Source organism: Ostrea edulis, chromosome 4, assembly GCF_947568905.1.
Source record: "Ostrea edulis chromosome 4, xbOstEdul1.1, whole genome shotgun sequence".
NCBI lineage: Eukaryota > Metazoa > Mollusca > Bivalvia > Ostreida > Ostreidae > Ostrea > Ostrea edulis.
In genome coordinates this window covers 67,197,936-67,218,910 of record NC_079167.1, presented here as the reverse complement: position 1 = coordinate 67,218,910, position 20,975 = coordinate 67,197,936, and the positions used below count along the sequence as shown (strand labels likewise).

At 35.3% G+C, this 20,975-nt stretch overlaps 2 protein-coding genes across 3 annotated transcripts; one reads left to right on the top strand and one right to left on the bottom strand.

The window, feature by feature from the left end:
- Nucleotides 1–533: 533 nt before the first annotated feature.
- Nucleotides 534–2,012, bottom strand: LOC130054283 (uncharacterized). The gene is made up of 2 exons (XM_056163559.1): nucleotides 1,545–2,012; nucleotides 534–1,095 (listed from the first exon to the last, which is right to left on the bottom strand). The coding sequence occupies exons 1-2, from the start codon at nucleotides 1,969–1,971 to the stop codon at nucleotides 1,088–1,090; spliced, it is 435 nt and encodes a 144-aa protein (XP_056019534.1). The 5' UTR covers nucleotides 1,972–2,012; the 3' UTR covers nucleotides 534–1,087.
- Nucleotides 2,013–7,610: 5,598 nt separating this feature from the next.
- On the top strand, nucleotides 7,611–18,706 carry LOC125671227 (N-acetyltransferase 9-like protein). 2 transcript variants are annotated; one of them, XM_048906757.2, is made up of 8 exons: nucleotides 7,611–7,714; nucleotides 7,887–8,006; nucleotides 9,381–9,490; nucleotides 10,876–10,932; nucleotides 13,831–13,911; nucleotides 18,089–18,148; nucleotides 18,330–18,424; nucleotides 18,576–18,706. In XM_048906757.2, exons 2-8 carry the CDS (start codon nucleotides 7,930–7,932, stop codon nucleotides 18,687–18,689), a joined length of 594 nt encoding a protein of 197 aa, XP_048762714.2. In that variant the 5' UTR covers nucleotides 7,611–7,714; nucleotides 7,887–7,929; the 3' UTR covers nucleotides 18,690–18,706. The 2 variants fall into 2 exon arrangements, with proteins under 2 accessions (XP_048762714.2, XP_048762712.2); XM_048906755.2 differs by having other exon boundaries at nucleotides 7,629–7,714; nucleotides 7,869–8,006.
- The last annotated feature ends 2,269 nt before the right edge of the window (nucleotides 18,707–20,975 follow it).

Genomic DNA, 20,975 nt, shown 5'->3' with positions numbered 1-20,975 from the left:
TTTGTCAGTGATAAACCTATGCTATTTCGATATAATATTTTTATTGCTAAAAACTCTCACTAATTAGATAGAAATGAGGTGATTACGAAAGATGAATACACGTCTAGGGTGTTTGTTGTATTGGGGATATAACTTCCACTGTTTTTGCCAATTTATTAATTGCAGAAATTATTACTCCATGCTTCCCTTGCTTTTATTATCCCATAAATTAAATATAAGTAGACTTTACTTTAGTCCTTAAGGGAATCCAATGGGAGCAGTAAATGTGTTTATGACAGATAATGGTAATAATGGTATGTAACAAATAGACAGTAAAAAAGTAGAAACTGACTTCAAAATGAATTATGAAGGTGATCAGCGGGAAATCGCATATTTTGGAGAAATTATTGGTTTTAAACTTTCTTTTTCATTGGGGGAGGGGGGGGGGTGTAACGCACAGTAAGATCTATATACGTTACCCATACCTCAGGTGTCTGTGCCAACCAATAGAGAATTGAATCCGAAATTATGTATCTATAAAACAAGCCAACGCATTTTTTTGGGTCTTTTATTGTTATTCATCGTGAAAACAATTCATAAAAAAAAATTCACACATACATAGATCACATTTCCCCGTTATTGTCATGTTTGAGAAATATTGTATCTGACCGTTGAATTGTCTGGCGGCAGCTAGCCATACATCTGGCGGTAGCTAGCCATACATCTAGCGGCTGCCACTTGCTATCCGGCGGCTGTCATTGGTTTATCATCTGGCAACCGTTGCTTGTGTGGCAACCGCCCTATAATTACTGGGCTTTTGCCGATAATCAACTTGCGTTCCCTAATCATTATCTGGTGGTCTCCATATAATTATCTGGCGGTCTCCGTATAATTATCTGACAGTCTCCGTATAATTATCTGACGTTCTCCGTATAATTATCTGGCGGTCCCCGCATAATTATCTGGCGGGTTCCGTATAATTATTTGGCGGCTACCTGATTTAGCTAGCGGCTACGATGGTTTGTTTGTGCCCTTGTTGTCTTTCGTTACTTTGTGTCGAAAAGACGACTAAACGAAAAACCGACAGATCTATTTGCATTTGGTTGTTTTATCGATCTACAAAAAGACAACAAAATTCGGTTATAAAGACAACAAAAACAACCAGCAATATAATTTGTAGCAAGTGACAAACTTTTGTCTGTTTCCTTATTTTATTATATGCCAAAAGGCAGCAGTGATCTGTATAACAGCAAAAAATGGCAGAGTAACAGTGTGCACTATGCTGCAGCGTGAGGTAAAATTGACGTCAGCCCTCGTCTGCACTCTACTGATATAAAAAATAATCAATATGCACTTGTCCACATTCTCCCCTGCTACAGGAGTAACGTCCCTTGTTACACAAAAGGAAAAGAAACATACAAATACTTTGAATTTTCAGAAAACTGACTAGCACAAAAATCCAGTTAAATGTGCATAAAACGTTATAATCAAAACATATGTAACTGTAGTTCACACATGGCGTATCTGATGACGTACATAGCTTTTTGGCAAGTGATTAATATTACCGTGCTTCCCTGCTGTAACACGAGTACTTCGACGAGGTCTTGCAAGCGAAGGTACAGATACAACAGAATCATTCATCATCAGGAATTCATCGTCATATGAGCTGTCACTAGAACCATCACTATCAACACGATTGCACACTTGCGTTACAGAGTTCTGTCTGTCTACATGGTTTCTGGCCAGTTGTGTCACAGTATCGGATGTTCTTGGTTTGATCCTAAGGTGTACCCTATTCACAATCCGTCTGTCATCAGGAGTATCCTTACGGTAGACTTCATAGACATGCTTTTCAGGGTCAATACGTCGTAACACAACATACTCATGTTCGCTCCAGGCATCCTGAATTTTATTCCCGCCAATTGCCCGATTACGCAATAACACAGCAGTTCCCGGTTCGAGGACATCCGAATCTCTTGATATCTTCACCATTTTCTCCCTTGCGTATGCAGCTCTCTCAAGTTGCTCCCCTGCTTTTCTATACGTCTCCTTTAGACATTCCACATGTTGTTCCACAAAGTCGATGACTGGGATGAGAGATTCGCACTCCTCTAGATTTAGTATGGTATCTATAGGTAACTTTGGATGTCTTCCCATCATAAGATAGAAAGGGCTAAATCCAGTTGAGGCGTGGGTGGTTGAATTGTACCAGAAGAGAAGCTCTGGAGGGTGATCAGGCCATATCCGTTTCTGTTTTGGGGTAAGCGTTCTCAACAAATCATGTAAGGTTCTGTTGAAGCGCTCGCACTGGCCATTCCCCTCTGGGTGGTATGCTGTTGTGCGGCTCTTCTTTATCTGATATATCTTGCAATAACCTGTCCCTCAAAGTTTCTACCTTGGTCTGAATGCAGACGTTGGGGTACTCCATATCTCAAGAACCACTCTCTAACCAGAACTTTCGCTGTAGTGCTTGCAGTCTGGTCTCTGGTCAGAATTGCCACCGTCAATTTAGAAAACACATCAGTCATAACTAAGACGTTTTCACGGCCATCGGATGCTTTTTCCAGGACAGTAAAATCCATCGCTACAATCTGATTAGGCTCACTTGCTAGCAAGTGGTCCATGTGGAGACTGATTTTCGGTTGTGGTAGTTTCGATATACAGCATCGTTCACAGGTCTTACAGAATTTTGTAATATCGCTGTATATGCCAGTCCAATAAAATCTTGCACGAATCAGCCCTATGGTTCTTTCGATTCCTTGGTGGCCAGCCTGTGTATGTAATGCATCCATCACCTGTTCTCTGAGACAAGCAGGAAGTACAAGTTATTTCAACTCTCCAGCCTGTGGATTTTTGACTACTCGATATAAAGCTCGGCTTTTATCTAAAATCACCCGGTCTCTCTGGCGGAGCATCTGTATGACTAGCTTGCTTTCTGATGAACGTTCTTTCTTGTTTGATTTCCTACCACTAGTGAAATAATACAAGAATCTTCCAAGGAGTGTCATTCTGTTGCATGTAAGGCGAAGATAACGAACAGTGATCAATCTCGTAACAATCTCATGTGTGATATGTCACTTCCATCATATTTTGGGAATGAAATGGAATTGTAACAATTGACAACTGAGTATCCTTTCTCTTGAATGTTGCAGATTGCTGACTTCAAGGCTTCAACACGGGGGCCTTCATCGACCTTGGTGTCTATCTGGCCAACCTCTGCAAACTGAACACTACATATTGGCATTCGTGACAAGGCATCTGCCGCTGAATTCTGCCTTCCAGGCCTGTACTTGGCTGTAAATTCGTATTGGGCAAGCTGGGAACCCATCGCTGTTCAGTTGCACCAAGTTTACCACTCGTCTGGATATAACTAAGTGGTTTGTTGTCTGTGATAATTTCAAATTTGGACCCCAGTAAGTAATCCTTACATTTTTCTGTTACGGCCCACTTGACTACCAGCAGCTCGAATTTCGCCGAACTGTAGTTAGCATCATTCCTTTCCGACTTCCACAAGGTGCGACTTGTATAAATAACCTCCCTACCCCCTCCTGATTTTGCATCAACACTGTCCCAAGTCCAACGTGGCGATTTCCGTACATTTCGTCTTGAAAGTTAAGTTCCTACACATCGACTTGCAAATCAAGATAAATCCTTAATTGAAGTACTACAATAAAACTAGAATATTATCATTAAGGGCAGGTCTCATGTCGGACTAAGAAGGGCAATAAAGTATGATAACTATTTTCGTTCACACACCTAATAGACACCTACTGAACTGATACAAGTAGAGAGATTGGTACAAACTAGAGCACATGTCACTTCTAAAGGTGAACCAGCTTTAGTACATTAATTATAAGTCCTGGGATGGACTCCCATGCAGAAGGGTTCAGATAATTACCGTTTCTGGACACCAATTAAGATGCTAAAAAGACCTTTTCAGGAAGGAATGATTGGGAGCTAAATAGGGTACTTGTGTTCGAAAATAGGTCTTGATCCGATAAGGTGAACATCAAAACGCTAAATTGCCTTCTGAAGAATAACATGTCGAGCAGAACTGCTTCTTATTGGTTCTGGAGTCGAAAGGACTAATCAATACAAGCACCTTTTCCAGGCACCAATGTGCTAAGGAGAACATTATTTCAGTAACTTTGGCAGACCATCTTTCCAAGTCAATAGTTTGTAATTTATCATGTTTGTGAGTAAAGTGTGGATCCTAAACTCCTGATAGCATTGAGAAGTCGTCCTAGACTAAATGACAATGTCTTAGTAGCGTGCACCACTCAGGACATTTTGGTACTTGGATCTCCATGGTAAAAATCGGGGGGGGGGGGGGGTTATATGGAAAATCTCAAATTAGCAAGGCAAAAAGATGAACAAATGACGAAGAAGTTGCATATTATTACCAAGACAAAAAGACAACAGACTGACACAACAAAAGACCATAAATTTGATACAGGATTATACATGTACTGTCTGAATATTTTTCGCCTTTCCGTTCTGTACTGTTCCGGGTTTTTTCTTTTTTGGAGCTAAAAGACGGCAAAATGCAAATTGTTCTGTTGACACCCCCCCCCCCTCCCCATATTACAACAGCAGCAAGCAGCATGCACAAGCCATCATAACTTTCAGAGATGAATAACCAACGTCCGTTAAATGGGTACGTAAAAGAGTGGTAATCGCGATCGCTAGAGAATTATGTATACCCTTAATCTAACAGCCCCCCCCCCCCGGAAAATAAGTGGCAATTTTAACTGCCAGATGATATTAAAGAGACCGATTCACGATTTCCCCCAAAGTATGTTTCTTCACTTTTGATGATCAAAATCTACTGTCTAGTGTGTTTAAAAGGTTTCACAAACTCAGTTTAGAGAGTTTATTATTTGTTTTGTAAACAAAGATAGCGGTAATCATTGTTTACGAAGTTTTCAAAAGAATTTAAATGGATATACTGATCAAAGTTTATTATATATATCACATTTCAAGTATTCTTTAGGTAAAGTGTGTCACCTAAAAGTTAAATTTCCGACTGTGCAAAATTAAGATGCTTTAGAATACAAAATATAAAAAAAAACTTTCGTCTTTTTTCCCCCAAGTACATAGCACAGGGTTAAGGCTAAAACATTGCTCTCATCCGTATATTCAGAATGTCAAAAGTTTGGCTGTCAACATTAGATGAGTTACATTTTTAATGTTTAACATCAAAAATGAAAAAAAAAAACAAATTTCAAAGACGTGATCCGGTCCCTTTAAATAGCAAGTTCAAGTTCAGTTTATTTTCTCACACCACTTTATCGTACATGTACACGAGGTTATAGATACAATAAATACAAATAAAGACAATATACATGTATACACTAAATACAAATAAAGACAATATACAAGGTATGCACGTGAAAAAAGCGGAGTAAGTTTTGGTAAACAAAAGGAATTATGGAGGACAGACTTGGTCATGTATTTTAGATATAAAACTATACAATTTGATAAGTACATTAGAGTTAGCAGTTGACAATAATTCAGAAAATTTGTAAAAGTTTGGTTTATAACCGATAAAAAACTTAAATTATCTTGTCCAGAACATATTGAGAAATCCAAATTCTGATAGACCCCCCATCGTCGATGATGGATCCCTTCCAATCAGTGTTTTTTCCAAACATGTTAACCACTTTGATTATAATACATTGTGCTCCTTAAGTTTTAATTACTGTAGAATTATCATTGTTCGTGGGGGATTGATGTTCGTGGATTACCCACGAATATTTACGCGTCCTCGAACATTATTTCAAAACAAGTAGAGTTATCTCTTCTAGTGACAGCATATCGCTTACCCACGAAGTTACGTCCCCACGAACCAGCAAAATTTTGCTTACTCATGAACATTGGCCCCTACGAATTAAAATTATTCCACAGTATATAATAAAAAAAAAAAAGATAAGAATATCAGCCTAATTCTATGGAGAGCCAAATTAACATAAACTCAAATAATTGAAGATATCTTCAATTATTTAAAGATATCATCAATTCATTTGATGAGCGCAGCAATTGAATTAAAGATATCTTCAAATAATTAATGATATCTTCAATTCTGAATTATTGCGCGTATTAATTGAATTGTTGATAGCATTAATTCTTCAGCTGAATTGGTGCGCGCTTTAATTGAATTAATGATCTCTTCAAATGAATTAATGATATCAACAAATAAATTGATGCGTGCTACAATTCAATTGAAGAGAGCAATAATTGATATAATGCGCGCATTAAATCAATTGATGAGAGCAATAATTGAATTGATGCGCGCATTAATTCATTTGATGAGAGCAATAATTCTTTTAGAGAAAGCAACTATATAATTAAAGATATCTTCAATTCAACATATCCACAATTGAATTAATGATATCTTTAATTGAATTGTTGCTCTTTTTAAAACAATTTATGCGCGCATTAATTCCTTATACAAAAGCACTGTAAATGAATTAAAGATATTATCAATTGAATTAAAGAGATCATCAAATATTTTATACCGAGCTCTAAATTAATTATTGCGAGCAATATTTCTACTAAATTGATGCTCTCATCAAATGAATTGAAGAGAGCAATAATTGAATTAATGCGCGCATCAAATCTATTATTGGTCTCATTAATTGAATTAATGCGCGCATCAATTGAATTGAAGAGAGCAATAATTGAATTAATGAGCGCATTAAATCAATTATTGCTTTCATTGAGAGCAATAATTGAATTGAAGCGCGCATTAATTCATTTGATGAGAGCAATAATTGATTTAATGCGCGCATTAATTCAATTAAAGAGAGCAATAATAGAATTTATGATATCTTCAAATAATTGAAGATATCTTCAATTATTTAAGTTTATGTTAATTTGGCGCTCCATATAATTCACCAAGCAAAACATTATTTGGGTAGACCTTGTAAGGGTTATAAAATCATTTTGTAAAACTGAAACAATAATGATTCAATAATCTGAAAGTCATAAACCCTACAAAAGTAATTATTGGTGTAACCATGGTGTTAAACCACAGACACTTGTTTCTGTACAGGGGCGGATCCAGGAATTGCGGTTACGGGGGCGCCACTTTATGAGGCAGGGGGTCACGGTGGGGCCCGGGGGGGGGGGGGTGGAAGCCCCTGGATTTTACAGATTTTATAGGGCTTGAAATATGTCTCCTATTTTAGTCATTTGTACTATTTTCTCTCATTTTTTATAAGGTGAAATTAATAAAATGACGCAAATTCTAAGGGTTTTTGGAAAAAAATTAAGTTCTTCCAATAAAGTAATTCAAGAAATCAACAGATTTTGTCATTTATTTCTTTGGGAGTGGAAGAAATCATTGCTTCTTTTATCGTTTAGTACATTTTTCTAAACAAGATACCACGATTTACCTTAAATTTGAAAATTTTAGGGGGGGGGGGGGGGGGCGGCCGACTGCACCCCCCTTAAATCTGCCACTGCTGTAAGTGAGTTATGACGTGACGTGTCTTAAATCAAAACTTATTTTCTTTTATAAACGAAACCCTTCTTTCCTATTTTTATTCAGTTAAATTTGTTTTGTTCCTTGCAAACGATCCATTATTGGAAAAAGTGGCACCTTCAACACCTAGGTAAACACACCTACACGGAGATCCCAGTTTTACCCAATTCATAACTGTTTTTTCGAATTTCCTCGGTAATAAACACCTCATGATGATCATGCGTGAGTAAAGAGTAGAAATGCAGAAAAGTAAGTCATAAAGTGTTGTTCAAATCACGAAATATAACACACACCTTTCTTGTTGTTAAATTACATGTTTTTGTTAATATAGCATGACCAGATATATTTTAATTATTTCAATAATTTGAACTACTGTATTGAGGTATTCTTGCTTTAAATATAGAATTTAATCAACCAACAGCTCAAGCAGACTAAGTCATTACTGCAGTAACGTGGTTTGCAGAATGAAAATAAATAGCAACACGATAATAGTTGGAGAGAAACTTGTGCTGGTTCCATATGAAGAAATTCACGTACCCAAGTAAGTTAAAACACAGGTATCTGAATTTTAATCCATCTGTCTATCTATCTAAATACAGTGTATTTATATATATAGATAGATAGAGTCCCCCCCCCTTTCTATTTACATATATTTATTGTTTAAAATTCAGATACCTGTGGTTAAAAGAAGAGAAAATTAAAATGAAAGAAAGAATATTGTAACAGAAAGAGAGAGATAATCTCAGCGAGATTCGTGGAGGCTGGATATTTGGACTGAGACCTCTTCTCAATCTAATTAAATTCAGACTTCTTAGATCCGCTCCGTACACTCTGCGATTGTGAGCGTATCCTAGGATATGATTAGATTGTGCCTCTTAAAATTGTTTCATCTGTCTGCCTGTCCGTCTGTAAACTCTATGAGGCGCCGTTTTAATATTTTTGACTTCCTCTCCAGAACTATAGGGCCAATTTTAACCAAACTTGGCAAAAAGCATCCTTGGGTTAAGGGCTTTTACCCTGGTAAGTTGTTCAAATGAAGGACCATGCCCCTTTCAAAGGGGACATAATCACAAAAATGCAAAAATAGGGTGGGGTCATTTAAAAATCTTCTCAAGAACCACTGGGCCAGAAGAGCTGAAATGTACATGAAAGCTTCCTGACGTAGTGGAGATTCAAGATTGTTAAAACCATGACCCCCGGGAGTCGGTTAGGGCCAAAATAGGGGATCAAAGTTTTACATGCGAATATATAGGTAAAATCTTCTCAAGAACCACCAGGCTAGGAAAATACAAATTTACATGAAAGCTTCCTGACGTAGTGCAAATTCAAGATTGTAAAAATCATGGCCCCCTGGGGATTGGGCCACAATTGGGGATCAAAGTTTTACATACAAATATTTAATTACAAACATTAAGAATCATCTTGTGAAGAATCACTTGGCCAGAGAGGTAGAGAGGTTTACATTTACAGGAAAGTTTCCTGACATAGTGCAGATTTAAGTTTGTTAAAATTATGTCCCCCCCCGGGGGGAGGGGGGGGGATGGGGCCACAATAGGGGATCAAAGTGTTACATACAAGTATATAGGGAAAATCCTTAAAAATCTTCTCAAGAACCACTGGGCCAAAGAAGTTAACATTCACATGAAAGCTTCCTGACGTAGTGCAGATTGAAGTTTGTAAAAATCATGGCCCCTGAGGATAGGATGGGGCCACAATAGGGGATCAAAGTTTGAACTGCGAATTTTTAAGGAAAGTCTTTAAAGATGGGCCAAGGTGACACAGGTGAGCAATGGCCCATGGATCTCTTGTTAAAAGAACTTTGCCTCCTTGCTTTGTTTAAGGTAAATTACGAAGAAAAATTTACAGTTATTTAAGACATAGAACAAGTTAATATAATATATTGTGTTTGTATTAGATACCATGACTGGATGAAATCTGAGGAGCTCCTGATATTGACAGCTTCAGAACCGCTCACTCTAGAGGAAGAATATGAAATGCAAAAGAGCTGGAGAAATGATGAAGACAGTAAGTTCAAGGTCACTTGTGGAGAGTTTGATTTTGAATTGTGTCCAGGCCAATCCAATCTGATTAAAACCAGATCTTTGATCCACTTTGATATTCTGATGTCGCTAATACAAAGATCTGGAGACATCCTGTATAGGGTCCCGTCACCATGCACTTTGGTGACCTAAGGTCATCCAATCAAATGCTTCTACAAGAACCAATCAAACCCATTCTTTCATGTTGAATTCAGCATTTACTGTTCTTGAGGAAGTCATTATCCGGAACACTTTGGGATTCACTGTCACTTATTCCTACCACCAACGATTTTGCCAGCAATGGTTTGATTGATTCATTTAAAGTTCATTCTAACGTGACCCTATATGGGATGTCTTCAGATCTTTGTATTAGCGACACTAGAATATCGGAGCAGATCAAAGATCTGGTTTTAATCAGATTAAGCCATAATCATAACTATGTAACAAAGAAATATCAAATTGTTCATACTTCACGTACAGATTTTTTATGACATAAAAATGTGTCATTAGGAAAAGTTTAAATTTTATGCCCAACCTATAACCAGGTATAAAAAGAATTTTAAAATTGGTTCTCATACTCCTCCACACAGAGATTGCTTGTAACCTGAGTGTGTATTGACCTTGACCTGATTCAAGTTATTTACTCAAGTTCAAGAAGTTTTGTGTGTGGACCTATGAATGTGGCCTGTAAATTGTAATATTTCAAATCTGCCCCAGTTTTGATGAGCTTGATTTAAGGCAAAAGCCTTTTAAAGGACTTGTTTACAGTTTTTGAAAAAAGTAGTTAAATTTTGATGTAGAATATTAAAAATATAACTCATTTAAAGTTGACAACCAAAATTTGGACCTTCTTAATGCAAGGAAAAGAGCAATTTTTTAGCCTTAACTTGTTATGTGAACAAGACTCGAGCCTTGTTTATGTTTACAAACAAAACAGTAAAATGTTAAATTTGTAATTTAAGGCATCTTAATTTTGAGCAGGCACAAACAACTTTTAAATGGCACATTTTACTTATCAGAAGAATACTTGAAATGTGATATATATCATAAACTTAAATTGATAACCATACATTTTCAAAACTTTGTAAACAATGACATACACTTCAAGTTTTTTTTTTTTTTTATAGAGTAATAAAATCTCTATAATGAGTTTCTGTCATAATTTATAACCTCATTTTTTGTGTGAAACCTTTTAATCACATTAGACAGTAGATTTTGAAGTGAAAAACAAAATTTTAGAGAAAGTCATGAATCAGTCCCTTTAAAATACATTTCATAATAATAATTCACAGTTTGATTTACACAATTTATCTGAGTTTCATCATGCACGTTTTGGTTAAAATTCTCTCACTATATTTTCTTTAATTTCAGAATGTACATTTATAGTTTTGAGCAAAGAAAAATATGATGGACCAAAGACAGAAATTGGTAGGCCTGAATATTTTGAAAGTTATAATTGTTTGTAATTGTCAGTTACCTGTAACATGCAAAATTGTTTATACAAATTTTTGTGGTCATATTCATATCTATTTCAATGTAAATACCAAATACAGTGAAAACACAATGCGATTCCCATGTTACACACAGTTTGTATGAATATAAAGTGTACACATTAAAAATACATTATTTGTTTTTTCAAAATTTTACAAATGGTACCTCTAACTTAATGAAAATGTACATTTTGTAAAATGCCTGTTATCAAAAGAGATTTAAAAAAAACCCTGCTTTTTGACGTGAACATGTATTTTCTGATGATAATATTAGATGTGTAATATCTGAAATTGTTAGACAACCAATCAAAGAAGTGCAAATTCCTGTTAAAAACTGCAGTGTTTAGCCAGTGGAGTACCAGTCAAACTGTCCCGCAACAAAACCATCCTGGTCAATCTGTTCTTGAATTATTACAGATTATTTCAAACTTTGGTCATTCTATCCCCAAGATTTGATCGAACTGTCCACAAGGAAGTAATATTGGTGTCTCCCCAAGGACGATGTATGATGACAACCTTTCTATGTCCAGTACAATTTCAAATAATTTGTCTCTGATATTTGCAGTCCTTTTGATAAATCCCTCCTCTGAAATTATAACATTTCATGTTTCTGGTCATTCCATCCCCAAAATTTGTCAAACCATCCCCAACAGTGAGTTGTCAGTGTCTTTCATTAATATTTGAGACTGTCCCCATATTTTGGTCATAATACAGGATACTGCTCGTATTCTCACTTTTTAGCTTGTGCTTGCAGCGTACATACAATGTCTGTACAAGAATAGAGTAATCGCTGAAATCCCAAATCAAGAAGCTGGTTTAGAGTACAAGGATTTTATTTCTTTTTTCAAATGGTGCCATATGCCTATCCTTTTTGGATTTAATTTTTTAGTATTTCTCAAGGAGGTACTCTATATCGTCATAATGGCTGACTTCCTTTTAAAAAATGGATGAAAATATAAATATCGGCAATATTTGTCTATTCATTTAAAAATTCACTGCCTAGCTGAGTAGCTCAGTAGGTTAGCACATTGACTGCTGAACTGTAGGTCACAGGTTTGAGTCCAGCAGGGGTTTTAATTTTTTTTTCCAGATTGCTTTCTACTAAAACTGCATTTTTTGACTAAATAAATTAAATTTGAAAGTTTTCAATTTCAAAATATTGTTGTACATATCCTCCACTTTTCATCCATATCAAATTTCTCTGGTGTAGCATTCCTTCTAAGACAAAATTATGACTCTTTATGAGCAGATCCTACTTGGCAGTGCTAGGCAATGGTATCGGATAGTCTTACAATACAGACTTAATAATACAACTGATGCCCTCAATGATATCAGTGTTAACAGAAAGGTACAGATAGATATCCTCAGTGACATCAGTGATATCTTAAAGATATATATATTATTACTACAGTAACTTGATCCGAAGAGTCGGATCACGTCTCGTTGACAGGAGCGGATCATCAGATCACACAAGATGCGAAGCGTCGAGTTTGATCTGATGATCCGCACCTGTCAACGAGACGTGATCCAACTCTTTGGATCAAGTTACTGTAGTAATGATAAATTTATTATATACCCCCTTATGCATTTTAAATCCACATTTATAAGATAATAAATGTAATCCAAATTATCAAAAACACAGACATACAATTATGTTTTGTGTACGCAGTTTTGTTTGTGACGCGGTTAATATTTTCCACAAATAACGTTGCGTTGATGCATTGTGAAGTCATTGTGACGGCATCAGTTTCAGAGGATACTGATACGGAATCAGAAAATTACAGTGTGTGATCTGGAAAACCGGACCACACGCTGTGAAATCCACAGTATTAAAGAACGATACATTGTTAGGTATATAATAAACATGTATATTATTACTACAGTAACTTGATCTGAAGAGTCGGATCACGTCGAGTTGATAGGCATGGATCATCATATCACGCGAGACGCGATCCAACTCTTCGGATCAAGTTACTGTATAGTAATGATAAATCTGTTATATACACCCTTATGTATTTTTAAATCCACATTTATAAGATAATAAATGTAATCCAAATGACATACAGTGAAATAGTATTTTGTGTACGCAGTCTTGTTTGCGACGTGGCGATATTTTCCACAAAAAATATTACGTTGATGCATTGTGACGTCATCAGTTTCAGAGGACGGATACGGAATCAGAAAACCACAGTGGTGATCCAGAAAACCGAATCACACGCTGTGAAATCCACAGTATCAAAGAACGATACATTGATGGGTATATAATAAAAGCAGATATCATAAATTATCACCTGAGAATGGAATGAAAATATGGCATGGAGATGAATTACCAGAAATGTGGAAAAGTAGGAAATTGTTACCTCATGATAATCATTAGGGGATAGATTGACCAAAATATTGGGGAGAGTTTGACCTATTTGTGATATTTACTTCATTGGAGATTGTTTGACCAAAATGTTGAAATATCTAGAAGAGGTCATTTTGACCGAAAACGAGGGATTGACCAAATTTTGGATAGTTTTGCATGAGGAAAGATTAACTTCAGCCCTCAGCCTTGGTTGCATCTTCTAGTGGGGTTTTACTCCTCTATGAAGTGCAGAACTGAACATGGGACTGCAAACTATTCAATGTTTCTTTTAAAAATATATTTATGAAGAATTGGAATGTTTTGTTTGTTTTGTGTATTGTTTTTATAGTTCCAGTATCTTGATTCATTTCACAAATGTGCAAATTGATGATTTAGAAATATTTCAGTGAAAATCAAATTTATAAGGTGTTTGTTAGAGTGGTTATTTGAATGTTTCTTAGTTAATTTACATTATCTTTTTGTGTGTAGATGCTATGGTGGGTGATGTCAATCTATTCTTTGCTGAAGAGACAGATCCTCATTCAGGAGAAATTAATATGATGATAGCAGGTAATTACAAACAGTAAGGTTGGCTTTGTTAAACAATGGGGTTCCAAATGCTTAATTTACTTTCACAATGCATGGACAGGCATTTCAAAGTTCAATTATTCTCTCACACCACTTTATGGTACATGTAAATGAGGTTCTATGTACAATATTTAAGGAATAAAAGTAAATTTTATTTACTTTATTCGATATAAAGTAAGTTGGGGCAGTTTACGCATTATAAACTCGGAAGATTTGACGTCATTCCTATAACGTCCTACAGTGAGACTAAAGGGCAACTTTGTTTGTATGATATAAAGAATGTTGATAAGTGAAATGAACCAATCAAATTGCGTGTAACAAGTAAAATTAAATTATATACAAATAAAGACAGTATACAGCTACACGTGAAAAGAGCAGAGTGATTTTAGGGGATTGAAATGAATTATGGGGGACAGACTTGGTCATGTATTTTAGATATAAAACTACACAATTTGATCAGTACATTAAAGTCAGCAGTTGACAATAATTTAGTTGTTAGAGTTTGGTTTATAACAATATTTTTAAAACAGGTATATTTTTGCCATTCTTCAAAAAAATGACACTCGAGGATATAATGATTTACTTCTAAACATCTTGGATAATTCTAGACGCATCAACGTTCTAACTAGAAATGCAATATCTTAAATGTGATAATAGAACCTTTGACATTTCAATTCAATTTCAATTCAATTTATTCGCTCAAACCATGTTAAACGGTACACGAGGTACAATAAATATAATACATGCAAAAAAAATCATCAGAGGTTCATATATGGAACAATACAACTTTCTTAGATACCAGAGGGGAACATAATATACACTGTATGTATAAATAAACATAATAGTAATACGTTACAGAGGTAGCAGAAGAACAATTACGAAGAACAACAGACAATCTCAAAAATATGAGAAATAAAAACACTTTCTTAATATTTTCATATCTTGAGTTGACAATAGATTAGAAAACTGCAGAACATTTGGCCTTTCATAAAAAAAATTGTGTATGTATTTTTTTCCTTAATTGTGAAAAAGTTGGACGCTGTAAAATAAAATGGAATTCATCTCCTATTTCTCCTTTATTACAAAATGTACATAGTCTTTCATTCAGGGGAATACCATACCATCTTCCTGTCTCAATGGGTAAACGGTGATTTAAAGTGCGAAATTTCATAAATAATTTTCTTAATTTTACATTCAAAGTAAGTACATATTTCAGGGTTTCAGATGTGAAGCTGTACTTTGTTAAGTAGATTTTATCGTATAGTGTAATAAAAGATTATGGTCAACTTCAACTAACATGATTACTCAGTACTCAGCTATCGGGTGGACTAAGTATATTGAAAAATTTACTGGGCATGATTAAAGATTCAATCTGGAATTCTGGAAAAAAACTGAGTTGATCCATGGCTGGTTGTGCAACTGCTGCAAGTGAGGACTCATACAAAAGAAAAGCTCCAGATCAAATAAGAAATCTATGTCAAATTTAGCATACAATGAAATAAAAGCTGACTTTCTAGCCTTTTTTTTCAAAAGCTTAACTTGTTTAAAACTCTGCCCAAACAAATTTTAAGTAAGATGTAGTGGATGTCATGATTAAAGCCCTTCCAATTACTCATCGTAAAAAAAAAATAAATAAAAAATGCAGAACCCCTGCTTGCTAGAGATAAAACGACAATGAATTGTAATTGAAATTAGTCACATGAGCTACCGATTTTGATGAACTTTGAAATCTGCTCAAGTCATACCAACGAAATTAAAACAGCTGCAGTGGATTTGTTGCAACGTTTCGTGTTTATGGAATTTCGACTCTAATTCACAGTGACCAGGGACCACAATTCAGATTGCAAACTGTGTTAACTTTGTAAAATTTTAGACATTGAAAAGAAAAACTACCATATTATCAACCTATGGAAGAATATGTTTGAAAATGCCAGGAAAATTCAAAACAGAAAAGAAATTAAACTGCAATACTTGCATATATTCAATCGTTCAAGCCTGCAAGTCTTCAAATCAAAAATGTAAATTAGAAGTCTCACGTTTGGCCAAGAACCAAAATTACCTACAGGTATGATTTATGGCATACCTGAAAATTCTAAAGAAAACACATTATACGACCATTACAACAAGGACCTGAAATCAAACCTGCAGGAATCTGAAAATTCTAAAGAAAACACATTACAACAAGAACCGGAAATCAAACCTACAAGAATCTTACAAAGTAATTCAGGAATTCATAATAAACTCTCAGGCAAACCAAAGCGGAAGTAACAATAAGACTTGAAAGCAAGGAACACGGTTATTTATCCTGTAGACGTGATATTGGTTAATCAAAAGAGTTACTTCCGAAGACAAGCACAATCTTAAAGATGAATGGTACGGAAAACCATCAGTCAAAGAACAGTCTGCATTAGCAACAAGAACTTTAACCACTGAAAATTTGGACCTCTGAGGGCATTACTGACTGAGCGAATCAGAAGAGGAAATTAAAGGTCAGTGTATTACTGATACGATATACCGGAAGTGCAAGTATAAGTACAGACAACACATTGAGATACGATATACCGGAACACATGGAGATACGATATACCGGAAGTATAAGCATAGACAACACATTGAGATACGATATACCGGAAGTATAAGCACAGACAATACATTGAGATACGATATACCGGAAGTGCAAGTATAAGTACAGACAAAATATTGAGATACGATATACCGGAACACATGGAGATACGATATACCGGAAGTATAAGCATAGACAACACATTGAGATACGATATACCGGAAGTACATCTCTGTATAAGCATAGACAACACATTGAGATACGATATACCGGAAGTACATCTCTGTATAAGCATAGACAACACATTGAGATACGATATACCGGAAGTGCAAGTATAAGCAGAGTAAGCATAACAGACAGACACAGTGTGGGGCATTGATAGCAGGTATATCGTCATTTGATACGTAACAGTTGAAGATTGCTGACCAGATACAGCGACACAGATGTACCCAAGTAGAAACCAGACTGCCATGCACATCAACAACCATGAACAACCAGATATAAAAACAAAGTTGAATACATGGTGCACTTTTGAATGATGATTTTTTTCCAGAGTCATTATTGTGTTATTTTTAGATAAGTAGTTGTTCTAGATCAGTAAATCATTAATAAACACTAATAATGACTTGGGACAAAATCTTTAGTCACCTAAAGGTTGCTTATTATGATCAAAACCAGAAGAATTTTTGACCATACCGCGATGTGGACATTCAAATCTTAGAGTCTCAAATATGCACACGTAGGCCATCTACATAAAACACCTATATTCTAATTTATGTTCGCCGTTGTGCGATACTTCTTGTTAGAAGTAGTTTCGAATAGGGCTGAATTTAGTTCAATACATTTGTATAAAATTTGCAATGAAATAATTTTCATGAATTTGATAATGACACAAGTATGTTTTTGTATCTTTTAACTTCTTGTGTCCCGAAGTACCTAAAAACAATTTTGAAAGAAATATTTAGTGTGAGACTTTCCCCCATTTATATACATCGACCAGTACTGTTGAATCTTTGATGTTAATGTGTTGCTTGGGTATATTTCGTGGAATTTAACTGTTAAAATTGTAAGAAAAGTCTTCATCATAACATTACGCTGCACAATCACCTGATACGAACATCAACTGATGCAGGGAAATGCAGTGTTTCGACAATTGATCAGAACGATTTCATGTGTGTGAATTATACAGGTGTAACTCAACATCTAATGAATGATTTGAGCATATTTCATTGTCCAGGTGTTATGACAAATATAGAACTCCTTCTGCTATATGACAATTAATGACACATGTACATGTATAATGTTCAAGAATTAAGCACAATGAGTACTCCTCACATTTTACTTGCTTTGAATTTTTTTTTTTTAGATTAACATTGAATTGTCTATTTCTTTTCGAGCATTCCAATTTTCATGCAGATTTTTTTTTTATTGCTTCATATACTAGTACAGTACGAATTGGAATACAAACATAGTGGTTTAGAATATCTCTTTCATTTTACAAAAAAAAAAAAACAAACAAAAAAAACAACTGTTTTACCTAGCAAACCACGAAGATGTGAGATTGGATGTGTTAATTGTGAAGTTTTTGTTTAACAGATGAGAGCGTACGTCGCAAAGGTTTTGGTACTGAAGCGTTGTTTCTCATGATAAGATACGGTAAGTTTTCAAAATTTTCAGTCCATACCAAATGATAAGTGAAAGTATCTAAATTGATCAAAGTAATCCTCCATTCGGCTATATCACATTTCCCCACCGTGACTGTGAAGTGCAATTCACTTCGAAATATTGAATCTGTAGCAGGGCATGGTTACTAGTAGATAGTATTGTTGATGCACAGGGTGGGAGAAATTAAAATTGCAGCGAGTACGAGCAAAGATTGGAATGGACAACCAGCCCAGCATAAAGATGTTCACGAAATACGGGTTCCGTGAGGTAAGGAGCAGAATTCTGAAGTACTATTGCAAATATATTTCTTGCAATGCATTGAAAACATTTTATTCAATATTATGACGTGAACATTCAAACTGTATATATAATTTAAATGATGCCAAACAGTTAAAGAAAGGTGCTATTTATTTTTCAGGTCTCTAGATCGGATATCTTCAAAGAATTGACTTTAGAGCTAAATTTAGGAAATGACGCCATAGCAAAAATTACAGAATTGTCAGAGGGCTATAGAGAAGAAAAATATAAATAAATCAGTTAAAAATCCCATTTGTCTTGAATTGTCAGTGATTCGTGGTTTTAATTTTGCATTTATGACTTCATTAATAGCATTGAATTGCGCAACAGTAATTAAATCACCATATTGCACAGCGCTTGATGGATTGTTATGGATTAGCACCAAAGAAAGAGTAGCGAGTTCTTTGTGAGGTCGAGTCGTACTTCAAATGTTGTCATGATTACTTCCCTTTGATCAATCCTTGCTAACCAAGAAATACTTATACCTAATAGATGTGTTTACGTTAAACGTGGTGAGGAAATTAACCTGTGTTTATACACCAAATATTAATTATTTCATGGTGTTTTGTACTTTTTCTTAAATGTGGGCATTTTTTCTCTTGTAAATAAAGTTGCTTATTTCATGGGGTTTTGTACTTTTTTTCCCGATATATGTGGGTAATTTTTCTCTTTCATTGTGATTAAAGCAACTTTTGTGAAAGCTGTAAATAAGGGCGACACCACACCCAAGTGAATTGTTCAGGGAGAGTATTTGTTCTATAGGAACAGTTCATTTAAAGTACATATATGTCCTTAAAATTGTCATATTAAAAATAGTTTAAAACTGTCGTCAGAAAGGAAGTTCCACAAAACATCTGCCAAACCCTAATAAAGATATCATTATTTTTAGTTTAAAACTAATTGAATCACGAAATATGTTTGTAGGCTGTCAGATATATTGGGATTTATATGATGGAAATTCATTCATGTCATTAATTTAGATAAATCTGAAATGTGTAAATGTTATGTCTTTTTAGGAATATGTTTTATTCGCAGAATCTTACACAAGTTGATGGTACAGGGATTTCAACAGTCTCGATTGAAGTCAGCATTTCGCAAATTCTATGGTCGTTATAACGATCTAGTTCGTCAATACAACCTCGCATTGGGTCAAATGCTGTCTGACGTGTTTCATACCGATTGTTAAGCCGTTCTTGGCACACTGATTTTGACTGCGGATAACTCCGTTTACCTGATCAGGATATGGGGCTCACGGCGGGTGTGACCGGTCAACAGGGGATGCTTACTCCTCCTAGGCACCTGATCCCACCTCTGGTGTGTCCAGGGGTCCGTGTTTGCCCAACTATCTATTTTGTATTGCTTGTAGGAGTTATGAGATTGATCACTGTTCGTTATCTTCACCTTGCACTGATACTTATCTTGTATCAAGCTAAGCACTAAAAAAAATAAAAATGATTGTTTAAATTTCAAAATGTAGACTATACCACCGTTGTTACACTTGAGTTGAAAGAGTTATCTTTCTTATTTAAATAGATGTATTTTGTTTCTTGAAAATATAATTTCTAAAGTAATTGCTAAATTTTGAAGTAAACAGTTCTATCTATTACATGAATATAAAGATAATGTCGAATAATGATTATTGCAAATTTCTTTCTCAGCAAAAAAAAAAAATGTTAGTAGAATCTTTGAACTATGAATAATTGTGATTTCTTTATGTAATAGACCTTGAAATGCAGTGGAAATCCAGAATATTATACCATTCCTGAAAAATGGATAAAATCAGATAGGTTAGCTAATCTTATGCAGAAGGAATGTCGGAATTTGATAAGTTCATAACTAATCTTACACAGAAAGATTGTTTATGTCCCTCTCGAAAATTTTTCACTCATATGAAGACGTCATCATTGCCGGTGAAGGGCAGCAAATTTTAGACATCTGCTGAACGATTACGGCCTTTGAACAGGGAGGGATCTCTGCTGTGACACGGGGCCCTAGTTTTTGCGATCTCATCTGAAGGACCGCTCCATTTAATCGCCTCTTACGACAAGCAAGGGGTACTGAGGACCTATTCTAAACCGAATCCCCACAGGATTACACAAAAGGAATGCGGAATTTGCGTTTCGATTATTCGACCGCGAACCCCGGACCATTGGACAAATGTTAAAGACATATACAATGTAACGGCAAACTTCCATATTTATGACGTAGCATATATTCATTTATTACTTGGATATGGTGTCTATGTCTTTCAACTGATTTGATACACGAAAGCATGTTCTGCGTGTAATAAATTTTGAAATCAAGATAGGTTACTGACAAATGAATTGATGTCACAGGAGTTTAAAGTAAGCATTTCTCAAATTTATGGTCGTTACGATGATATTATTTGGGAATGGTGTGTGACGCGATTCATATAATCTTTTAGGCCGTCCTTTACAAATACTGATTTTGACTAGGGATTACTACGTTTACCTGTTCAAGACAGAGGGGTCACGGCGGATATGACGGGTCAACAGGGGAT